The 24,840-nt window shown below is 44.4% G+C and overlaps 1 protein-coding gene across 7 annotated transcripts; it reads left to right on the plus strand.

The window, feature by feature from the left end:
- The first annotated feature begins 1,100 nt into the window (after nucleotides 1-1,100).
- On the plus strand, nucleotides 1,101-24,329 carry KCNJ15 (potassium inwardly rectifying channel subfamily J member 15). Of its 7 annotated transcripts, none has more exons than XM_023926456.2 (3): nucleotides 1,101-1,508; nucleotides 17,870-18,208; nucleotides 22,171-24,329. In XM_023926456.2, exons 2-3 carry the CDS (start codon nucleotides 18,066-18,068, stop codon nucleotides 23,315-23,317), a joined length of 1,290 nt encoding a protein of 429 aa, XP_023782224.1. In that variant the 5' UTR covers nucleotides 1,101-1,508; nucleotides 17,870-18,065; the 3' UTR covers nucleotides 23,318-24,329. The 7 variants fall into 7 exon arrangements, with proteins under 7 accessions (XP_023782224.1, XP_023782233.1, XP_023782260.1 ...); XM_023926465.2 differs by having other exon boundaries at nucleotides 17,870-18,187; XM_023926492.2 differs by lacking the exon at nucleotides 17,870-18,208 and adding an exon at nucleotides 1,509-1,582 and having other exon boundaries at nucleotides 1,104-1,357.
- The last annotated feature ends 511 nt before the right edge of the window (nucleotides 24,330-24,840 follow it).

The raw sequence follows: 24,840 nt of genomic DNA on the forward strand, positions 1-24,840 counted from the left end.
CAAGCATTTTTATATATATAAATATAAATATATTTATAGCTGTTGCCATCTTCATCATAGTAAATATAGAGAAAGAGACACCAGTGCAACAGGTTCATGGATTCGGGGAACAATCCAAGTCGTGTGAAATTCTTTAGTCTCTGGGAAAGTGGAAAAAAAAAAAAAAAAAAAAAATCACCTCTAAGTGTTGCCCTTTTAAATGCAAAACAGCTGCTGCCTACTGGCACTGCCTGAATGCTGCACTTGACAGCAGAATTCCAGCTCCTGCTTTCCTCTGGTCACATATCATGGCATTATTAATATCTGCTAATGGCATTTAGATCCCCGTTTAGCAGGGATTTGGCTCTGGGTGGTGTGTTCCCTGGGGTTTTGGGGTGGGAAGAGTTTGGTTGGTGAAGGATTCATCCCAGTGTTTGATGTGCTCCTTCTCCCAAGGGAAAGGGAAGGAAGTTATCCAGGCACTGTGGGATGTGCCTGCAGGTGATGCTGAGTTGTGCTGTCCTGGAGCTTGCTGGGATTTGGAATTCCCAGGAATTACAGTATAATGATGTCCAAGGGCATCACACGAACCTGCAGCAACTTCCCTTTCCCTGCTGCTGTTTGCATTCTCAGGGAATCCCATAAAATTCCAGTGTGGTACCAGTGGCAGTGCACAGGCTTTAAACCCTGTCTGCAAGGTACCTGACTTCATCCTGCCCAAATCATCCCTGCCTCTGCTCTCTGCAGCTGGGAAACAAAAGTAGAAAGGCAAAGCCAGAAAAGCCATCAAAGGAAAGGGGTTTTGTGGATAAACACGTTGGAAAATGTGGTGGTCAGGGATTTCAGCTGCTGCAGCTCAGTGTGTGACAGCCATAACCTGAATTTATTTCAGATGAGGTTCAATCTCCCTTTTGCCAGCAGGAAAGGGGTAATCGATAACGTTGAGTTTTTATCCTTCCTCTTTTCTTAACGTTATACAACCACTCATAACCTTATTTATTTAGGAAATAAGGCCTTTCAGGGACTTTGATCAGCCTGGCTGAAGTTTCTTCAAAGATTAACTGGCTTCTTTAGAAGTAAATCAGTTTCCTCTGAAGCAGGTATTTGCTTACCACGTAACTGGGTGTTGAGAGCTGTGCAGTTATAAAGTTTGCTGGGCTCAGCTGTAGATTTCCTTAACACACACTGCTGACATCACTGAGTCTCCTCTCGGACTCTTTCTCTTTTTTTTTTTCTTTTTTTTTTTTTTTCCCCTCTCTTTCTCCCTCCCTCCCTCTCCTCCCTCCCTCTCTCCAGTTTCTTTATTCAGGTAATTCCAACTCAGGCTTATTTCAACTTGTTTTTGACTGACAGCGAGGGAAGGGAAACTCTCTGAGGGGTTTGTTTTGTGTTGGATTTTTTCTATTTTTTTTTTTTTTTAAATGCACACATGCTTTATTGAAAAGCTGCCCAACCTTCTATAAAAAAGATTGTTTGACTTGTCATGACGATAACATCTAGTAAGGAATCTGAACATTGCTCTTTTACAGGTAAGAGGTATTTGTCAAAAATCCATACATGCTTAGCAGTGCTTTGGGAGCTCTGTGGAACTGGAAGCTAAGGAGTAGGTGCTTTTCCTATTTTTTTTCCTATATTTTGGTAGTTTAAGGATTTAGAAACTGTGTGTAAAAGAAAAAATGTTTATAAAATTATGCCTTTTTCTGGATTTTGACATGGAGGCAGTTCAGCAGTTAAGCAAAAGCTGTCACAGTTTGGTCTTTCCACTGATGTAAAGCATTGAATATGGGGTTTGTAATGCATGGGGCTGAGATTTTTATATGTTGGGGAGGGGGACAGATGCTGAACCTGTCTTTGTCACTGTTTGCCTGGCAGGGATTTTTTTCCTGTAGAAATCCAGAGTGCTGTTTAGAGCGTTAGAATCGGAACTTTCAGCCAGCTCTTGCTCTTTTTTTCAATGCAGAAATCAGTTTTCATTGGCATGTTGGGAAAACCTGCCTGGAACTTTAATCCTGTCCCTGTTACCTTTGTGTATAAGAAAAGAGAATGTCATTTTTCTGTGGAAGGTGTAAAGAATGTAAACATGTCTGAGTTGGAGAACTTCAGACATTGTCTTCCAACTTTTGCCTGTGTCTTCACACAACTTGTTTACGACAGCTCTGACTTTTCCTCATAATCACAATCGAAGCCCGTGGTGCAAATTCCCCTCTACTTTTCCACTGCCTCCCTTTTTATTTTCACACTGGGATCCTGCTGCAGTGAGAGTTACAGATAAAATCTCTTTTTCTCCATGAGGTGCTGGTTGTGAAGAGGAACAAAGCAGGCTTTCCTTTGTGAACCAGGAGTATCCACAGCACTTTTAATTAAACCTTGTTCCCTCCCATATTGTATTTAGAGGCATTTCCAGGGTCTTTCTGATCGCAGTGCCTGTGTGTTTACCTACCAAGTCTGTGTTTTCTTGTGATTTTTTTTTTTTAATTGAGGGGAAGGGATAAGATTTGCTGCTAAAGAAATGTCTTCTTTATTTCCCTGGCTGTAAAATGTCACAATGCTCTCTGCACTCCCTAATAACCAGCTAACAGGAGGGAGGAAGCAAGCCTGGAGTGTAACACGGTGCTGGTTCTACAGTACAAGCTGGCATCACTTTTATAAAGCAGAATTGTAGACCAGACCAAAAACTTCCCCAGGAATTCCATCCCAGTAAATGAGGCATGGCCTAGAGACAAAAACAGCAGCAGATGACTCGGGCTTCAGTCTTCCAACGTACATACAATAATTCAGTCTGTTACTTTTTATAGAATTTCAAATGAAAACAAATAGTTCTTTTTGATCCTGGATCCTCAGGCAATGAGGCAAACAAGCCATTAGCCCACAGCCCTGATTGCAGCTGAATTTTTTATTGATTTATCCAGATTTCATTAAAACAGTCTGGAATATTATTTCTGCCTCCTTTCCTGTTTCCCTCTCCTCAGACACACAGTCCACAGACACAGGCTTTGGGAACAGGTGGAGACCAAGGCTGGGAAGCACCAAGAAAAACAGAAATGTTATTGTTTTACATGCTGAACCTCAGAGCATTTTGAAATAAATTCTGATTCACTTTCCTTCAAGGAAAAACAAGGCAGGTTTTGGGGTGATGTGATGCCTTTTTGGTTTGTTTGCTTGATGGAAGGAAAAGTTTTTACCTTTAGAGGCACCTTATATGTGTATGAAAATTATAAAAAAATTTTGATTATTGTATGAAACAATTAAAAATCAGTGATGTCAATTTACTAGGAAGGAATTTACTAAATGCTAAATATCTGAAAGCTGAGCTGTCCTTAACCCCTTGGGATGAGAGGAGTCATGAATGGCTTGAGTGACTTATTGCAGGCTTGAGCATCATTTCAGCATTCAGTGTGTCTGGATGTGTTTGTTAATATGGCAAAGAACTTTTTGGGTTGATATGGTAAAGAGCTTGGTGGTAATAGGGTAAAGGGCTTGGTGTTAATATGGCATAGAGCTTGGTGTTAATATGGTAAAGAACTTGATGTTTATATGGTAAAGAACTTGATGCTTATATGGTAAAAGGCTTGGTGTTAATATGGCAAAGAAATTGGTGTTAATAGGGTAAAGAACTTGATGTTTATATGGTAAAGGGCTTGGTGTTTATATGGTAAAGAACTTGATGTTTATATGGTAAAGAACTTGATGTTTATATGGTAAAAGGCTTGGTGTTAATGTGGCAAAGAACTTGGTGGTAACAGGGTAAAGAACTTGATGTTTATATGGTAAAAGGCTTGGTGTTAATATGGCAAAGAACTTGGTGGTAACAGGGTAAAGAACTTGGTGGTAATAGGGTAAAGAACTTGGTGTTAAAATGACAAAAAATTTGGTGGTAGTAGGGTAAAGAGTTTGGTGTTAATATGGCAGAGAATTTGGGAAAAATGCTGTGCATGTTCCTGGAGTCAGCAGGGGAAAAGCAGCTCCCAGGGACCGTGCTGTGGAAATGAAACTCCTGCTCTCTCTGTGCTGAGTGGTGTGAAATGCAGGTGGATCCATCACAAAGCAGAGCATCTCTGCCTCCTCCTCAGAGCAGGGAATTGTCCTGTAGGACCAGAGTAGGAAATTGTGTGGCCAGCACACCCTGAGGTTCACAGCAAGGCAGAGGTCGTGGTCAGGCAGAAAGGGAACAAGATGTGACAGGAGTGAAGCTTTAGGTCATTGTCACCCTTCACTGGATAAATACTGCTTGGACATGAAGAGGCATTTTTGGGATGGCATCTTGGTGGTTCTTTACACCCACTGGGGAGAAAGGTGTTCAGCAAATTTCATCTTCCAGCAGAGCCTTCTGCAAACCTTCTGCTGCCTCTGGTGAAAGTGAAGTGCTGGGACAAGGGTTGGTCCCATCTGAAATCATATTTGGTTCCTTTCTGGTTGATTTTTCTCATGGAGTTCCTCAGCTGGATTTGTCTTTGTTCAGAGAGGCACCTTCTCTTTGTCATGACTCAAAAACCATAAAGTAAAATAAATTTTGACTGGGACAATAGTATAACCTGATTGGATTAATTTAATATCCATTGTTTTAACTGAGGGGTTTCACTGTTGGTTCAATCTGGTTTCACATCATGAACTTTATCTAAAATTAGCACTTTTGCACTGAGAATAAATGATAAAAATGGTTATCTATTCAATATATTACCATAATCTATAGGGAAGGAATATATATAAAAATGCACCTACTTAGATGACTTTAAAAGATGTATTCTTAGCCGAAACTGATGAAGAGAAAAGGGTAAAATATATCATGATCAAAATTTCCACTTCTCTGTAGAATTACACAGCTTGACAAAAATACATAATAAAATAGATACAAATAAAATAACCAGAATAAATAGGATAAAATAGAGGTTTACATTTTGACCAGTGAATAAATTTTCCTGGCTAAATGATTTTAATTTAATTTTTAATTTCCCGAGGAAAATGACAACCAGATGAATGTTTTAGTGATTTCCTGACCTTGTCTGTGAAATTTCCCCAAAGCTTCCCCTTGTTTTCTGCTCAGCAATGATCGACTCCAAACTGCCCAATCTGGAAACTTCCATGCCAGCTGTTCTTTCCTGAACCCCTCCAGCCTCCCACCCAGACTCTCATTTTCAGAGAACACCAAAAGTGTATCAGCATCTGGGAGGAGGTGTTGGAACTGCAATCCTGATCCATTTCCTTATGCAAATGGCAAAACTTTCTCACAAAAATAGGATGAAAACCAGAAAACCTTTCAAGGTAACATTTTATTTTAGCCCCACATTGAGTTTGGTTGACTGGCACAATTAATGGCACTTGGTAGTTGGTATCTGGACTGTTCCCAGCTTATTGTTTTTAGATTAAAACTATTTTTTCCCTAAGAATAGGCAGAAATTAATTAAGTAATTCACATAATTAATTGATTAAAAATTAATAAGAAAGTAATTGTTGTAGGGGAGTCTGTTGGGGTTCTTGGTTCTTGAAGTACTTTCCTACTCTGTTCTTGCAGCCTAAAAAATCCTAAAAAGCTATCCAAAGAAACTCCAAACCATTAAAATAAAATGAAGGCACTGAACCTTAAATTCATCGTTTTGAAATAAAAATGGATAAAATTTAACTATATTTTTTGAGCAAAAATGTACAAAATTTAGTATTGATTTCTTTTCTTATCAGAATAAAATATCCAAAGTTGTGACTTGATCATGACCCAAAATGATACTTATTGGTAATAAATCTCTCTGCCCCTCTTGAAGGTCTCAGACTGGGAATATAAAATCTTATTTTAAGAAAATTTCTTTGTCTTTTTTGTGCAGAAATGCAAAAAGACACATTTCAGTGGGGCTAGCCCAGTGATTTATCCTCCTACTGTACCTCAGTGTGGAGTTCTGCCTTTGAAGGTATATTTTTGGTTGATAAACAGTGAAAATGTTTGGGAGGATATAATGCCTTTAAAAGGTTTAGATCTTAAAAATAATGATTATATCATCAAGGAAAATCTCTTGTCTGTGATTGCTTTACAATCATAAAGAAATACAGAGAAATACAAGAAATTTGTTAACCAACCAAGACATCACACAAAGACTGAAAATGTGTTAGAAATCAATAATAACCTCTGTGTTGTCACAAGAAACTTTGATTTAAGCGCTTTTCTACATAAGCTGAAATATTTATAGTGAAATCTTCAAAAAGCTGGAAGAACAACCAGATCCTCAGGATGAAACAGTGGACAAGAATTTGCTGAGTTTTTAAAACTCCAGGTGCTATTAACAGGAACTGCTCCTGATCTTCAGCTCTGCTCAGCTTGAGGAAGTACATGCCACCAAATAATTCTGGTTTAGCTTTTTGCTCTTTACCAACTGATCACTCCCATCTCGCTAAATAAATGGTAGGTGAACCATGGTGAAAAGGAGAGGAGGATTTGAAATCACACCATGAGAAGGGGAACCTTTGAAAGAAGCAGCAGTGACAGGTGTAGAATGCAGGTTGTTCATATTTTGGAATTACACAGACACAAATATTGGGGGTGCCGGTGCCAGGGGCTGGACACGAGCCCAGGGGTGCCCAGGTGGGCAAGAGGCCACTGGCCCCTGGGCTGGGTGAGGAATTGTGTGTCCAGCAGGAGCAGGGCAGGGATTGTCCCTCTGTGCTGGCTCTGAGAGGCCCCTCCAGGGCTGGCTCCAGTTGTGGCTGGTGCAGGAGAGCCCTGGAGGGGCTGGAGTGTGTCCAGGGCAGGGAACGGAGCTGGGAAGGGGCTGGAGCCCCAGGAGGGGCTGAGGGAGCTGGGAAAGGGGCTGAGCCTGGAGCAAAGGAGGCTCAGGGGGCCCTTGTGGCTCTGCACAAGTCCCTGGCAGGAGGGGACAGGCAGGGGGTTGGGCTCTAAGGGAAAGGAGGAGAGGAAATGGCCTCAAATGGCACCAGGGGAGGCTCAGGTTGGAGATTGGGAAAGAAAATTTCCCTGGAAGAGCAGTCAGGCCTTGGGATGAGCTGCCCAGGGAGGTTTGGAGTGGCTGGAATTGTCCCAGAGGAGTCTGGATGTGGCCCTTGGGGACAGGGTTTGGGGTGGTGCTGCTGGGGCTGGGCTGGCACTGGATGATCCTGGAGGTCTTTTCCCACCTTGATGATGCTGTGATTCTGTGATCACGGATGAGGGAACCCTCTAAACCCTCAGGCTTGATGAATCCATATTTTATTTTAGTGAGGGTTTTGTGACAGTTTCCGTATTGGCACGTGACTTGTGACAGGGAATGTCACAGGCAAGAACCTTTAAAATAGAGCAGACATATCCTACACATTATTTTAGCATCCTAGATGGGTTGTTTTTATATAAGAAACCTGTTCATAATCTTCAATGCATAATTTGCATTTTTTACCACAATTAAACCATGTGTGTGATGGAAAGGGCACATCATGGTGTGTAATCTCACCTGGGATCCCACACTGCACAGCATTTCATTGGGATTTCACCTGAAAGCCTTCAGCAGCACAACTCAGACTGACCTGTATTTATTTAATATATTTAAGCTGGATATTCCAGCTTAAAATGCACACCTCTACCAGGTAATCAATGTCTGTAATTCTTATCCTTTCAGGAGGAGAGTGGTACCTTCACACACACTGGAACAGTTGATTTTCATGGAATAAATAAACTTGGCAGCTTTCCAAAGCTCTGGCCTTGCTATAGAGGTGCAAGGAAAATACAATTCCAGCTGTCTAAAAGTTCAAGATCTGATCTCAGGTCATCAGGCACTGCAGGGACATGGGCACATCCATCCCTCAAGGTATCCCAGGTTTCCATCCTGGAAAAATGCGTGCTTCCAAGGAAATAAATCACCTACTATCCATGCTGATGCTGAACATAGCCTACAGTCAGAACAAATTATTTCTCACAGCACAGCAGGTCCTCAACACACACTGCAGTCAGATGAACAAGAGGAAAACTTTGGATCTGCTGTAAATTATTTTGGATCTAGCAGTGAGGGAGACACAGGAGGAGCTTTGTAGGTGAACACAATGATGGGGAGAAGTTTGTGGAAGTTGCCTCTCAAAACAGGTGGATTTTCAGGATATGGGGAAGAGGGGAATTTTATTTATGACACATGGGAAGCTATTGTGGGATGGGAGAAGTCTAAACCAGGAAAGGAGCAAGAAGTCCCCAGGGATTGATTTGAGGACAAAGAGGAATGAGGTGCCAACAAAGAGCAGAAGAAAGCAGAGCTATGGGGGTCAGCAGCTGTGGAAAGGTTAGACTGTGACCTCTAGGGCTATAGAGAAGTGAGTATGTTTGAATTAATGAAGGAGAAATTAAAATGGTCAAAAGAGAAGAAAAGAAATACAATTTTTTTTATCCTAGCATTTTTGAGTGGGACAGACAAGAAGGACTGTGAGCCTGAGGAGCCTTGGAAATGTTATAATTAATAAACTGAAACTCTGTGCTGGAAGAAAAGGTGGATTTTGGAGATGCTGTGGCAGCAAGCTGCCTGCAGACCAAAAGTCTGAGCTGTGCAGCAAGTGGAGCAAGGGAGCAGCTTTTCAGAAAGAGCTTTTACTTTGGGAAAGGTTGGGTTTAACACCAGTGAATGGAGGAGTTTTCTGCTTTGCCACTGAGCTGCCATCTGGCTGGTGGAGTGACAGTCCCTGGACTTTCAGCAATGCCATGATCCTAACCCCACCTAAAATCTGCTGCAGTTTGGGATATTCACAGCCCTGCTCAGCTGCTTTTTGCCATCACTTACCTACAAAATACGAATTCTGTTCAAACAGCACTAAAATAGAATATAAACAGCACTAAAATAACACAGAAAGGTCTACCAGTTACACATTTCCCATCAAGTGTGTTTTCCAGTGAAAATGGAGGCTTTATTAAATATTACAGGAAAAGTACAGAGGGTTGGAGAACAAAAAGGTTGATTTTTCCACTGGAAGAATGATCTCTTGTGGGAGATGCAGTTGATTTCCTCATTCCCCAGTTATTCTTTGTGCCTAGACTGAATTTCCATTGATGCGTCGAGCCTCATTACAAGGCGACAGAAAATAATTGGGGAAGGGTGGTATTTTTTGTTCTCATAAATCAGGCAGCTTGGAAAACATCAAAGTGCCTCCTGAAACCCACGGCATCTGTAAAACTCACAGAAAAACAAGGTAGAGGAGCTGCTGAGCGTTGTAGGGTTTTAAAAATAAGTTTGCGGTGTCCTGAGCGCAGTCGGAAAAAATCCTCGGCGGAGCAGGAACAATGTTCTATTCAGCCTGATGACTCCAGTGATCAAAGCTGGACCTTCCCGAGCTCCCAACTGGAAAAGATTGCAGGAGCTTTGGAGATGACATGGGATCATAAAGGAGCAGCCATAAAGATAAGGGATGTGTAAATAAACCAGCAAAACAGGCTCCTTTGAGGGTAAGGAAACGCAGGGGCTTTGAAAAGCAGCGTGAGGTTTTTGTCTTGTTTGGGCACATTATCACTGCTTTTATAGAGGCTCCTGAGAAACTGTGAGGAAAGGAAAAATGAGGAGGGAATTGGAGTTGTGTTCCCAGATCCCAAGGACCAGGACAGGCTGTGTCACTCTCAAGTGTCACTTGTCCCCGAGCCAACCCACGTGGTCCTTACAGTTGGCTGAGACTTTTCAAACAGAAGCCTTATGGGCTGAAAAGGCAGGTTTAGATGGAAAAAAAAAAAGCAATTCTGAAAAGCAAAAAAAAATTGTATTTTGACTTTGTGGAGGTGAGATGTCACAATCTGTCACTCCAATGAATGTTTTGTTCCTCACCTAATTTAAATGAGACACACACACACACACACACGTATTTCCATGCAAACCTCAAAAAGAAAGGTTTAGTTTTGCTTTGAACAAACAGCCAGAATGACCTTTTTTTGTTTTGGTTTGGTTTTTGTTTTGTTTTGTTTTTTTTTAATTTTCCAGAAAAGTTGAAACTTTTTTTTTTTTTTAAATTTTGTTTTGATATTTCTGGTTTGGCAAGAAAATCCAAAAACATTGATGTGCACCACTACTTTCATGCTATTTCCTCCCTTTCTGAAGCCACAGTCTCTGCAGCAGACTGAGGGGTCTGTGTCATGGAAACTGGCAGGGATCAAGCAGTTTGGGAAAGCAATGAGGAAAACAAAGATTCTTTTCCCTCTGATTTCTTGGGAGTTTATCTGGAAGACACAACAGGGCAGGGCTGTGTAAGCTCCCAGTCAAGAGACTCAGGAAACGGCTTCTTCTTAAAAGAAACATATATTTTTATTCCAATTTTTTGCAGATACACGAGTGACAATAAGTTCCTGTAAAATGTTAGCATGTTGCTGATTGAAAGGATAAATAATTAACCTGGCCTGTTTTAATTTCCATCACCTAAGAGTGAAGGGATACAAACCAGCCCACGTCTTTAAATCCATGGGCTAATTTCAGCTTGGCTTGGCAGGTGAACAGAGGCTTCAGAAATTATGTTCCAACAAGCTCCATGAAAACAGGGAGCTCTGTTAAGTCAGAGAGGATTTATTAATGCCTTCCCTGAGAAGAGGAAATCAAGGGGGACCAGCCTTAACCAGACATTAGAGAATCCCCACGGAGGCCAGAGAAATGGAAAAGGCTTTGGATGGAGATTGAGTGCACCACCTTTCCCCAAGTTTCAGATCCAGGTTGGACAGGGTTTGGAGCAAGCTGGGATAGTGGAAGATGTCCCTGCCTATGGCAGAGGGTTGGAACTGGATGATCTTTCAGGTCCCTTCCCACCCAAATCATTCTGGGATTCCTTGAATTTGCAGATAGCCCAAAATTCCCCGTTAAAGGGGGCAGAGAATGACAAGAATGACATGGCTGAAGCCATTTCCACTTGAAAGTCCCCATTGTTTCTCACCATTAATCTCTGATTTTCTCTCAGCCCCCACTAAAACACCAGAACATTTTCAGGAGTGTTAAGTACTTCATATGGACGGAATGGAGTTTCACCAACCAGCAGCTGCTTTTGCTTCACATTTATTAATTTTTAAATCTCCTTGGCACTCCACAATGCCAGCTGAGTCCCAAGCAAGCACTGGGGCTCAGAACCTCATAAACCTTAGAAACAAAGCATTCCCATGGAGGACACTGAGGTTCTTTCCTATTTCTGCTCTGAAAACACAGGTATAACTAAATTCTTCCTTCTCCTCTTCACGGTTCTCCCCCTAAAATGTGCAGGAATGGAAAAAAGGGCATTTTTCCACTCATTGCAAGGAGAGTAGGGAAGCTTGGCACAGGAGTGAGCTGTGTGCTGGAATTTGGGTGGGTCTAGGAAAAAGCACAGACTTCAGTGGAAAACATATATGGGTGTGTGTGGTGTATGTGTGAGCAAAAGCCTTTTAAACCTTAAATTAACCACATCCATGGATTGGTCAGGAACAACAACAAAAAAAAAAAAAAAAAAAAAAAACCCCAAACCAAACCAAAAACAAACAAAAAAAAAAAAGGAAGGAAAAAAAAAAAGAAAGCTGCCCTGAAAAAATACCCTTTTGGGTAGCGCTGTGGAGAAGCAACCCTACACCAATGGGGAAGTGTTATTGGTATCTTTAATTCTTGCCTGACCATCTCAGGGAGGCAGGGGAGAGGCCCTGGTTTGTACAGCAGAATTTTGGTGGTTTAGAGGGACCCCCATGAGCACTTCTGTCCCCTCTGGGAGCTGGTGAGGGGCAGCAGGGTTGGGACAGGAGTGGGGATGGGGACAGGGTGTGTGAGCCCCAGGGTGACCCCAGCACACTTCTGGGAGCTGTTTTAGCAAAGGACTTTGCTCTGCACCCCAGGTGGTGGTTCCTGGTCCTTGTGGATGTGTCCAAGGCTGGACATTTGAGGAAATGATTTTATTTCAAGATCTAGAGACTTTATTAAGGGTAATAACAGCCCAAAGGGGGATGTGTGTGAAAGAAGGTGCATCCACAACTGACTTTAGATAGAGCAAAATCTCCCCCATCAATGTTTTAGACTTGCAACTGTGCTTTACAGAACTGGGAATCACAGAATCTTCTGGGTTGGAAAGGTCCAGCAAGGACCATCAAACCCAATTTTTAAGGGAATTACTCATCCAGGGAGTGAACCCCCAGCCTTGGTATTTCTGACACCAGCTGAGCTCACAACACCATGGAATGATGTTTTAAAGAGCAGGAATAAACCTCTGACTTCTATGTAAATGCACATAAATGTTTGCCCATGAAATATCACATCCTTAATCTGTTGGACATTATTGGATTTTCTTTCCAGCATTTAAAATTTTTAAGTTTTGTTTAGGTGTAGTAGCTTCCAAACATTTGTTTGAGATGAAGCAGAGCTTGATCTCCATTTATCAGACCTGGACAATCAAGGGAAATGGGTGCTTTATGCAATATGAAATCTTTGTAGTGCAGACAAAATAGGGTAGGAATGAACATTTTTAAAGATGTTTTTTCTCAAAGAGAATATTGTGCAGCATTGCCGTAATTCACTGTAAAGTAATTAACAAAAAAGAAGTCAGTTATATGATATTATTAGCATCATCTGTGCTTTGCTTAGAAGAGAAAGACATCCAATGTAAAAATAATTTAGATTTGGGTGAGAGAAGTGAGTACTTTTTCTCACAGGCTGCATTTTGTCAGCATGAGAGAAGAGTCTCTTTTTAAAAACATCTTCCACAGTGTGAACTTGTTCACACAGGCAGGGCAGTTCTTCATAACCAAATAACTTCCTGCAAAAATCAGCTTGCAACAAGTTTTAAAATGAAACCCTGACAAACCCATCCTTCTTTCTTGGAAATGTGCTCTGGAGGATGGCAAGCACCACTCCAAATTCACTGGTGTGTCCTGGCCATGCAGAGATGACAAAAATTTGGATTATTTAGCAGGTTTCTCTGTATTTATCATTGCTCTGCCTACATGAAGCAGCACAAATCAGCTACAACAAACAGGTAAAAAGGATCCAGGAATTCTTTTATAGGAAAAACTTTACTCCAGTAACAGCATCCACCTTCCTGCTGGGTCAAGGTGTGCTGCTTCCACAGTTAAATTTGATTTTGTCCACATTAGGAATAGATGAAAAAAAGGTTACCAATATATAGACCTTTAAATAAAAACATATTTTTCTTTTCCCTTACCAGCTTCATGGCCTTTTGCACCCTACCATTACTTTGAATACTATTGAGGCTTTAAAGGGACAGGACTTTTAATTTTTATATTTTTTTTTGGTGGAAAATTCTTCTCATAGCCTGACATTTGGGTGCTGAGATTTGGTGGGCACAGAGATAGAAAATGATGAGCAGGTTTATCTCTGCAGAGTATGTGAACATAATATCTGTGGGATGTTCATGGGGTATTAAAGCAGTTCTTAATGAGCTTGTGACACGGGCTGAAAGAGAGCTGTGATTTACTGGAAATGTGATTTAGGGGGAGAAAGCAGAGCAAAAAACTCTGCCCCAGCTCCCTGCAGGGAGCCTCGCCCCCATGGCCACACCTCCAGCTCTGAGAGAGCCCTGGTGTGCAGTGACTAATTAAAAACAAACCCCAACTTGACTGGGACACTGCAACCAGCTGGCACCACACAGTGTAATTAAAACAGGGAGCTGCTGAGCCCCAGGATGTGCTCCTTTCCTTGTAGGGTTGGGATACAGGTGGGAGATGATGCTCTTGTGGTGCTGGAACCTGGTGTCTGATGTTGGGTTTGGGGCACCAGGGGATCTGTCATGAAAAAAAAAATATAAAGAGGAGCACAAAGCACTGTAAATTATCTGCTCTAACTGGTCTGAAATGCCCCAGTGCTGCCTGATAAATGTCTTTCCTGTCCCAGCTGAGAGTCAGGGAGAAGCAGCAGCCCTGGGGAAGGCGAATCTGCAGCTGTTTCATCCCAGTTTTTGAACGACCAGCAAAGCGCTTGCTTTTCTCCCTGCCACGACTTGGCACACTCCTCTTCGTTTTCAACCACCTGCTGACAACTGAAATTAAAAATCCAGGGAAAGTGTCTGGTTTTGGGTTTGTTTGCTTGCTTGTTTTTAAACAAAACCAGATTTTTATTAGGCCAAGAAATGACTTTGGAGGAAAAAGGCAAACAAACAAGAAAAGAAAGCAGAGAGCAGTCTTCTGTTCCACTAACCCCTCTTCAGCTTTGGAACAGATGCAGCAAATTTCAAACCAGCTGCAGGCTGGCAAATCAGTTGCTCTGAATTTGACTTTGTTGTTATTATTATTATTGTTATTATTATTATTATTATTATTATTATTCTTCAAAGTGATGAAGTGATGGGTGAGTATTAGGAAGGTTAAAAACAAGGTGCTGTCCCTTATCTGCTGTGAAAGAAGGGAAAGAAGGACACAGCCAACCTGTGGTGAGCAGGGAGTGACAGTCCCAGCAAGCTTATCATGGAATCATGGAATGGTTTGGGTTGGAAGGGACCTTAAAACCATCCCATCCCACCCCAGCCATGGCAGGGACACCTCCCACTGTCCCAGCTGCTCCCAATGTCCAGCCTGGCCTTGGGCACTGCCAGGGATCCAGGGGCAGCCCCAGCTGCTCTGGCAATTCCATCCCAGCCCCTGCCCACCCTGCCAGGGAATGAATTCTTTCCTCACATCTAAATCTTCCCTCCTTCAGCTTAAGGCCATTCCCTCAGATCCTGTCACACCCTGTCCCTATGAAAAGTCCCTCTCCAGCCCCCTTTAGGATCTGGAAGGCTCCTGTAGGGTTTCCCTTACAGCAGTCCAGTCCAATCCCTTTGTTCTCCTGCTGACCTGGGAGGGGATTCCCTTCCCCTTGAACTTTTTCCAACATAACCTCAGCAGTAAATGGCCTCAGACTAATTATTTTCTATCTCGTTGCCTGATGAAGTTGCCACCCTGCGACCTGAATACTGAAAGGAAACACAGACATCCCTTATTTTGGGCACAAAACCATGAAACTCTTGGCACGTGAGCCAGATTTCAGCCAGGTAATTTATACCAGGCAGTATCCAAAGAGGCAGAAATCAAGAGAAAATGTGCCTTTGGGGCAAGCAGCTCACCCACCTGGAGCCCCAGCCCTGGAACCAGACCGAAGCAAGGCAGCATCAGCCCCTCTGGGTGCCTTTTCCCTGGGAGCTGTGCTCCAGAGAGGTGGCCTGTCCCCACTCTGGGATAGGGAAGGCACCAGGAGCTGTGTAAAAACACTTTCCCAGTAGCCAGAGCAGCTGGCTGGCCAAGGGCCCGTTCCCAAAAAAGGAATTAAGTACTTAGGAAGGACTTAGGTAGGCCTGAGTTGACTAAGTGAAAAACTATTTTGCAGAAAATCCCTGCCCAGCTCCTGTTTCGTGCTGGAATGTGTACAGGTGTCTTCATCCCTGACCCTCACCCTGCTGGATGCCCAGGAGCTCTGCGTTCAGGCATGCCACAGAACACCACATGGATTAATTGATATTGTGTCTGAGCAGGAAGAGCCAAAAAATGAGGCATTCCTTGGCTTGTCTTCAGTCTTCTCCCAACATATCCCCTGCTCTCCTTCTCCACCTCCCTCCTGCAAGGCTCCTCAAACCCTGTGGCTGCTGCCACTTGTGGTCCCAAATCTGATCCTTGGAGGTGAAGGTGAGACTCCTCCTTGAGTCTGAGGCTTCATTCCCACATTTCTGAGTGATGAGGAGCTGGGAAGATGGGGAGGGGAGACCTTGCACTAAATGAAGCTTTGCAAAGTCTGAAACCACTGAAACAGGCACTGTTGCTGCCTGTGGCAGGGGTTTGGAATGAGATGACCTTTAAGGTCCCTTCCAACCCAAACCCTTCTGTGATTCTCTGATGTGATGGAGAGGTCAGGGATGGGTGGTGTGAACCTACAGGGAGATTTTTGCTGAACATAAAGCGTTATGCAGTCAGCTGCACACTCCTCTGGGGGTGGGGTAAGCACTCTGGGTTTGGATCTTTAGATTCACAGAGAGTGAGGAGAGGAATGGGATAGAAAACAAAATGAGGGGAAGCAGGATAATGAGTGATGCCCTTGTGGTAAAGGGCATCCTTCAGGGAGGAAAAATGACAGGATTTAGATGTTGGAAGTCCCTAAGGTCATCCTGGAAGAGGAGAGTGGAGAAATAGTGGCAGTGACTGCAAAACAGGACAACAGTTGGCATTGAGCTCTCCGGAAGTTTAGTCCTGGCTTTATATTGGCTGCTCAGCTCAGCTGGGATAGGACATCCCTCTGTTCTGTCCCAGCATGGTTCCTTCTCTGTGCTGAGATGTTTAATGCTCCCACAGCAGCCCAAGATGTAACTGGAAGTGCAGGGTATGAGTTTGATAAGCAAAATGCAACAATAAATGTCCCTTTCAGCCTTGCAGAGCAGCTCTGGCACCCAACTTCCCAGAAACAGAGAGGGCAAGGTCCCAGGAGTCTGTTCAGACTTGTCTGTGTAGAAAGAGCCAGGGATGGTTTGCACAGCAAGAATGAGGAAAGGGTTTGTGGGTGGGAAGAGCATCACAGCACGGGCAGGTTCTAAATGTTTAACTGCTCTCCCAGTGTTTGAGAACATTTTGGAGCAACAATGTGCCAGCCAGGGAGGTGTTCTAAAGAATTTTGTACTACCCTGCTGAAGAAAAGCCATTCATAAAAAAACAAACAAACCCAAGACAGGTTTCTGGGGAATCTTTCTTTGGTTGTTTTTGTTTCTTTTTCCTAGCTGTGCATAAACCATATTTCTGAGCACAAAAAGGAGAGTCTTGTGATGTGAGGAGTTTATTAATTTCTCCCTGAAAGAACACTTAGGTGTGCTTGAAGGATGTGCATGGCCAAGGCCCCTGCTCATCCCCAGAGCCCAGGGCAGAGGCTGGAGGGCAGGATTTTGGGAGGGTGGATGCTCACTTGCAGTGTGTGAACTGCTCACACCCTTGCAGGATGTGCTTTTTCTCCCCTTCGAGGCCTGATCCAGAGACTTGGGAATCACTGGGAGCTTCTCCATTAATTCCAGTAAGCTTTGAGTCATCTTTTGCCTGCATTCTGCCTTCTTGCTTGTTCTCCTATTTTTTCACCTCAGTGTATTTCCAAAGGCTCCTCTGTGTAAATCCGTAATTACTGCAGAGCCTTGCACCCTGTTCTGGGGAACAACAACATTCCTGGACAAATCTCCCTCAGAAACAACACTCAGGAGATATCTCCAGCTTTAATTCATCTTCCATGCCCAGCAGGCAGCAGCCTGGGAGAGACAGATTTTCACTGCTCTGTGAATGGTTGATGCCCTGGCCCTGCTGTGAGTGATGTAAAACTCATCTCTGCCTTGACCACTGCACCCCTCAACCCTCCCTGTGCTGGGCCAGGACGTGTCCCTGCTTTCACCTGCTCCTGGAGCCCAAATTGGGAAGAGTGACCATTCCTGGGGCTAACCTGTGCTGATGGGTGGCTGCAAGCTGAAGGCACAGCTTGGGGAGCTGATTTTGACTTGAGGGTGTATTTACAGCTCTCTTGCCTCAGTCTTTTTGTGATAAAAACCCAAAAACGTGTAAATTTAGCCTTTCAAGCCTGTGAGTCACCCTGGTGCACTGAAGGGCTCTTTATGGAGCCCAGGGCAGCAGTGTCCAGCTGTGTGGCTGCGCCAGAGGCAAAGCACCCCTTTCCAGCCTCTCCTTCCCTCCCTCCCTCCTCTCCTGCTCCTCTTGAATTCCATAACTCAGCCACTGAGCAGGATTTTGCTGGTTGACAGTTGTACAGCATAACCTGGTGCACAGCCCAGAGGGAGGAGGATGTTCATGCTACGCAGAGCACTGAGAATTCAGGAGGCACTTTTGTAACCTACTGAACCACATCAGACCTAGGAAAGATCTGAAGATTATGCATCCCTCCTCAATGTTTTCTTTCCTCACCCCGGGCTTTTCATTCCTTCAGTGCCAAGCCTGCTAATGGTTTTTTGTGTTTTTTTGGTTTTTTTTTTTTTTTTTTGCTGGTTGAAAAAACAGCTCAAGTTCTGCCCCCGTCTCCGAGTGGCAGCGAAGCATGCGTGAGGATTTGCTCCAGTGGCAAAGCCATATCTGATTGGGGAAAAAAAATAAAAAAAGGAAAACAGCTGAGGCCCTTTCGAACAAGTCATGCTCCTGTACGCTTTTAATCACTTGTGTCTGCCAAGAGAGGTCTTGCACAAGCAAAGCTGGCTCCATGCAAGAGGAACATTTTTGCGTGTATGCAGGCTGGCCCCGGCTCCCTGATAATGTGCTCCCTGGAAGCAGTGGCAATGTGCTGGTTAGACCCCTGGCTGCTGGAATTACCTTCATGTCAAGGTATTCATGCTTGGTGGTTTGGTATGTAGCTCTGCGTTTTATTGACTTTGAACTTCCATATGCTCTGAGGGGGAGTCTCCTTTGGCTGCTCCTAAAGGGCTGGTGAGGAAAGGAGGTAATTCAAAGGGCATTAGAATGCTAAAGAAGCCTGAAACAATTTCATTTTCTTCCCTCTTGAAGTATGTTTCCTTAGCTCTACTTCAGCTCAGTTTTATTTGCAGCTCCACTTGGATTTACAGCAATAAAAAGTAATTTATCAGTGTAAAATCAGTTAGGGAACAGACAGAAGAAGTTATTTTAATTTAAACATGTACGTTATTCTTATTATTTAAGCTTGTTTATTCATATTAACTTACTGTGGTAGATGTGCTTTGTGATTTAGAGTGAGCATAAACCAAACAAACCAAACTATTTTGGCTGAGGTGCTGGGGTTGATTGTCAGGGGAGAGGGTGTGAGGTGCCTCTATGAGATGGGAAATAGCAATGCAGGTGCTATAATGTGTTTTTTACACATACAGACCCCCATAAATAATTTATTTTGGGATATTATAGTGGTCACTTCACTCAGGAAGCAGTGGAGAAGTGGGGGCAGGAGACAATCCTCATCTGAATCTCCTTTTTTATTTTTTCTACTGATGGTTTCCTCAGAGTTTCTTCCCCCAAGTGATTGCTGCTGGCTGCTGCCAGGGATAAGGGAGGGAAGCAGAGGCAGCATGACAGATCCTCTCTTCCCATGTCAGTGTGACAGAAAAGGGAAGTATTTCTGCAGGGAAAGGAAACCAAGAGGAGTTTCCCTGGGGAGGAAAAGAGCACTAGAGAAATTCGGGATCACACAGGAAAGAGTGATGTGAGAGAAAAAAAAAAACAAAAAAAAGAAATTAGGAAGCAAATCAACACAAAAAAAAAAAAACCCTGCCACCAAAAAAAGCAGCAGAAATTGGCTGGGATCCATTTCAGGAAGTGGCTGTAAAGCTGAGTAACTTTGTCACAAATCAAGGGAGGACACGAAAGATGATGGGGGAAATTTTTTTCTTTTTTCTGAAAAAGCCTCTTTCACCTATGTCAGACTCCAAAATTTCCTGCTCTGCCACATGTGGGGATAAACATTACACGTGGGGACGGGGTAGATGGACAGTGAGAAACAGCCTTGGCTGTGAGCTGGAGTCTGCAGTGTGCCAGACTTGTCCAGGGCTGCAGCACAGCTTCATTTCTCAGCTGAAAACCTGAAATGACAAATTTTACAGCTGTCCCTTTCTCTGTTGGTACAGCTCAGGGAAATTCCTTGTGTGCCTTGAAAATTCCTTGCTGCCTCCCATCTTTTGTGGGGAGCTCTTCTGCCATGGCATTTTGGTGTCGTATCTGTGGTGCTGCCCTTCAGCAGGTCTGGAAATGTGGGGCTGCAGTTTCAGGATTCTTTTCATCTGGGGCTCTTGGACAGGGAACAACCTATTCCAGGGCAGAGCAGAGAGAGGGAAAGGGCTCTTCCCAGGCCCTTGGGAGGGATGAAACTTTTCCTTCCCTGGCAGGGTGGGCAGGGGCTGGGATGGAATTGCCAGAGCAGCTGGGGCTGCCCCTGGATCCCTGGCAGTGCCCAAGGCCAGGCTGGACATTGGGAGCAGCTGGGACAGTGGGAGGTGTCCCTGCCATGGCAGGGCTGGCACTGGATGGCTTTAAGTTCCATTCCAACCCAAACCATTCCAAGATGCTCTAACTGTTGTTATTCCCACTGCATCCCATGCACACATGCCAAGCCCTGGTGCAGGATCCAGGGTCTCCTGGGCATGGCAGAGCCATGGTGAGTGTGCAGAGCTGAGTGTCCTTGGCCCATCCCTGACCTTGGACAGGTAACTCTGACCTCCAGACACCCCAGGAGCCCTGTCCCTGCCCCTCCAGCCCAAACCCACCGCTGGAGCTCCAAGGAGGGGAGGTGGAGCCTTGGCTGTCCCCATCCCTGTGACCTCCAGGCGAGGAGGAGCTGTCAGCCCTGGGAATTGCTCCCAGGAGCAGGGGTCCAGGCAGGCTGAGCAAGGGGCTGGGATGGGGACGTGCCTCCAACACTGGAGCAGAGATCCCAGCGATTGCTCTGGTGCTGTGGAAGTACTGTCTAAGGGGAAAGTCTGCTTGAGAGGGAGAGTTGTGCTGATTTCAGAACAGACTTTTGGGTATGTTTTAAATCCATGTCCTATCCAGGGAGAGGCTTGGTGTGGGGAGCCTCTTCCCTGAGGAACCTGCACTTGCCTGAAAGGTTTCCCATCAGAGGCTGCACGTATTTACCCTGACAGCGGTGCTGGGCCTGAGGAGCAGTTGCATGTACAGTCCTTCCCAGCCCTATCCCTCCCAGCCCCCACATTTCCTCCCGTTGTTCCTTTTTCAGATCACTTGAAGGTTTTTTCCTGTTTATTATCTGGACATGCTGCGCTCTGTGTGTTGATTTGACTGTCACATAAGGAATCTCCTACTGGGATCATGGATGCACTCTTTTCTTTCACAAATATCTATCTGTGGCAATGGTTCATAGCTGTGGAAGAGAAATGTTGGTGATTAAACCAAAACTGGAATGGGCTACAGTTGTGGGGGCTAAGTTTAATTACCCTTTCCCAGAAAATCTGCAACAGTGTGATGAGTACAGTCACAAACTGAAATTCTCCTTAATTGACATAACAGGAAAGGTACTTCAGTGAGTAATTATGCTGATGTCCTGGGCTGGCACATTTGTGTCCCACAAATATATCTTGTACTTCCTGCAAAATTCTTTTAAGTAGCTATAAGGAAGACATTATTTTTTTTCTTTTATTTTCTTTTTTTTTTCCAGTGGTTGGCGAAAACTAATCACTGACTTGGAGGCTCTTTTTGAGGAAAACAATGGGACAAAACAATGCCTTTTTGTGAGACCTGCCAAAGCACAAAGGATGCATGGGATGTTTTTTTTCTTTGTTGCTTTTGTCAGCAGGAAGTTTTGTTGTTGGGAACGACTATAACATGCACTGTCCTTGCTCTACGTAATCGCTGTCTGGTCCTGCGAGCTGGGTCCGGTTCTGTGCCTTGTCCAGCTGGCACAGGCAGGGCTCTGCCTCACCCTGGGGGCTCTGCCCAGCCCTGGGTGCTCGCACTCTCCCTCTCCATCCGGACTGATACCCACTAAACCAATCCAGGAGTCGGTGCTCCAATGATTGCTGGGGTCGCACAGGTCAGGGCCCACGTATAGAATGCTGACTTTGGCAATTACTTCCTTTTTTAAATTCTTTTTTTTTCCCCCCCCTCTCCTCAGACAGCTTAAAATGTGGGTGTGCTGTCCAGTGCAGACAGCTTCAGAGTGTGGCACCCAGGTGTAAATATTCCAGACCTCGCCTTTGATGTGCTCAGGTCTGCTTTGTTTCCCTCTAGGTTAGTTGTAGGTCCGTCACAAAGAGCCAGATCCGACTGAGTAAATGACTTGTGGAAGTTAATTGTTCCCAGTGAAAGCTGGTCTGGCTCATTCTGCCTCCGTCGCAGGAAGGGACAGAGGTGGTGAGCTGGATCTGCGTTCTGAGCCCAGCGACTTTAATTCTGATCAGATGTCTCTCTTCAGGGCATTAAAGAAAACCTGCTCACTAATCAAAAAGAGCCTCTTCTCTAGAGAAACGTAAGGAAAAAAAAGAAAGATTTAATGCCTTTTACAGAAATAAAGTACTGATATAAAATTTCAGCTTTGACAAATTTCTTTTGCAGGCTATCGTAAAAGAAACCTACTTCTCCATACTTGGCAGGCACCAGAATCAAAGAATGATTTTTTTTTATCCCTGGAAAAAAAAAAAAAAAAAGAATATAAAATTATTTGTAATGTCAGATACTGTACGGTGGTAACTTTATATTCCAGCTGTTTTTATTCACTGCTGCTGTGTTTAGATTATGTTTGTGCTTCTCTCCATCAACATTTTCAAATACTCCTCAAAGTCGGCTCTGGCTTCATTAAGTAACAGCTTTCTTTTCTCCTCTCTCCTCAGGACTGAAGCAGTGAGGATGGAGCCCACAAAGATCAACATGTCCCGCGTGCCCCTGGTCGGCGGCGGCATCGACAGCGCCGTGCTCAAGGCACACAAACCCCGCGTGATGTCCAAGAGCGGCCACAGCAACGTCAGGATAGACAAAGTCGATGGCATTTACCTGCTCTACCTGCAGGACCTGTGGACCACAGTCATAGACATGAAGTGGAGGTACAAACTCACCCTGTTTGCTGCTACTTTTGTCATGACCTGGTTCCTCTTTGGGGTGATCTACTACGCCATCGCTTTCCTTCACGGGGACTTGGAGATGAACAAGTTCTCCCCAAAGCGGGAGCCGTGCGTGAAGAACGTGGATTCCCTGACTGGGGCATTCCTTTTCTCCCTGGAGTCCCAGACAACCATTGGCTACGGATTTCGTTTCATCACCGAGGAGTGTCCCCACGCCATTTTCTTGCTTGTGGCCCAGCTGGTCATCACCACCCTGATTGAGATCTTCATCACAGGTACCTTCCTGGCCAAGATCGCCAGGCCCAAAAAAAGGGCAGAGACCATTAAATTCAGCCACTGTGCTGTCATCACCAAACACAACGGGGAGCTTTGCCTGGTGATCAGAGTGGCAAACATGAGGAAGAGCCTCCTGATACAGTGTCAGCTCTCTGGGAAGCTTCTTCAGACCTACGAAACCAAAGAAGGGGAGAGGATTCTGCTGAACCAAGCCAGTGTCAAATTCAACGTGGACTCCTCTTCGGAGAGTCCCTTTCTCATTTTGCCTTTGACCTTCTACCACATTTTGGATGAAAGCAGCCCTCTGAGAGACCTCACACCTCAGAACCTCAAGGAGAAGGACTTTGAGCTCGTGGTGCTCCTGAATGCCACGGTGGAGTCCACCAGTGCTGTCTGCCAGAGCAGGACTTCCTACATCCCTGAGGAGATCCACTGGGGCTACGAGTTTGTGCCTGTGGTTTCCCTCTCTCCAAATGGAAAGTACGTGGCGGATTTCAGTCAGTTTGAGAAGATCAGGAGAAGCACAGATTCTACATTTTACAGTATGGACTCAGAAAAGCAAAAGCTGGAGGAGAAATACAGGCAGGAGGACCAAAGAGAGAGGGAACTGAGAACAATGTTGTTACAGCAGAGTAATGTTTGATTGGATGGACAAACTATTCTGAATAATCCTTTTTCTGCAAACTGAAAAAAACCCACACTTTCTGTGCTGTATGTCTGCTGTGAAACCAGAAGTGAAGTCCTTTTCAGGATTATTTCCTTTCCAGTCCTGTTTCAGCAAATAGCTTTGGTGTACAGTAAATTCACCCCTTTGGCTGAGTTGTTAATCAATTATTTTGTAATTAGGCAGGATTTCTTCGTTCCCGATCGTGACTTGGCGAAATTGGGATTATGTTAGACCTCTGCCTTATGCCACCACTGAAAGCAGACATGCCACTTTCCTTTTGGAAAGTGAAACTGGATGCACTGTGCTGATTCCCTCGAGTATTTATTTGACGTGGTTTTACTGTGAACATGCAGGGACAGCACACAGCACTGCTAGAGGAAAACGTGCTCCTTTGAAATAGGTATCTTTAAAATGTATATTCTCGTAGCAGGGATCACCTGCGTGGGGATTCCTGGCGCTGAAAGTAAGTTGATTGAAGAGACAGATGGTTGGATGTGGGAAGAGCTTCAGGGAGGGGTTAAACTCCTTCTTAAATCTCGAAGGAGGGTGGCAGAGCAGTGCTGGGTGGTGGGGAAGAGAACTCGCTCTCTGTCTCTGCTGCTTGGAGCTTGTTTTGTGATTGTTTTAGGATCACTCACTTTTTTTTTAACCGTGCTAACCTGATTTATATCTGATAGCAAAAAGGGGAGATGAGGGCAAGACACACACAGGATCCCAACAGTAATCAACTAAGGTTATAGCTGGCTTTGAGACACCTGTGTTTTTTTTTTATCCAATGTAAATAGTTTGTAACAGCAGCATAACAATACAATTCTACAGATTGCTTGCTTTGCTCCGGACCGTATTCAATTTTGGTTAAAAGAAAGCTGTGTAATGTCTGTAGACAATATTTACTTTTTCTGGCAGCCATAAAGGACAAGCATTCCTTTCATCCAAATCAATTTTTGGTCTACTAAAACCATTCCATTAATAAATGAATTTAATTTGAGCAGCTCCTGATCTCTTTGTGGCACGGGGAGAGGGTGAAGTACCCTGGAGAGGCTGAAAGAGCTGAGTGCTTGGAGGAGACATTTGGCTCTGGCCCAGGGCCCTGGGAACGCTGCAGTGGCCAGAGGACAGGTGGCAAACCAGGGCAGCAGAGGTGTCCACGTAGCATCTTTGTTACAGAGGCTTTTTAAATGGGAATTTGAAATTATTTCTGACCCACACCGCTTTGGCAGCTCTCTGAGTTCTAGAGATTCTTTCTGTTCCTCTAAAGTTTTGGCAAGGAAAAGCTGTTTTAAATGGGTCTGGCCTGAGAGCCACCAAGGCTGGCAGTGATGGGAGGATGGGGGGGGTTGGAACCAGATGATCTTTAAGGTCCTTTTCAACTCCAAGCCTTCTGTGATTCTGTGACTTTTGGCATCATTGCACTAATATTTTTTTCTACCAGTGCTGTGCTGAGCTTCCCAGCACCGTGTGGCCTGGTGGAATGCAGTGCTGCAGTCTGTCAGATAACA

This window comes from Cyanistes caeruleus, chromosome 3 (assembly GCF_971803275.1).
Source record: "Cyanistes caeruleus chromosome 3, bCyaCae1.hap1.1, whole genome shotgun sequence".
Taxonomy (NCBI): Eukaryota; Metazoa; Chordata; class Aves; order Passeriformes; family Paridae; genus Cyanistes; species Cyanistes caeruleus.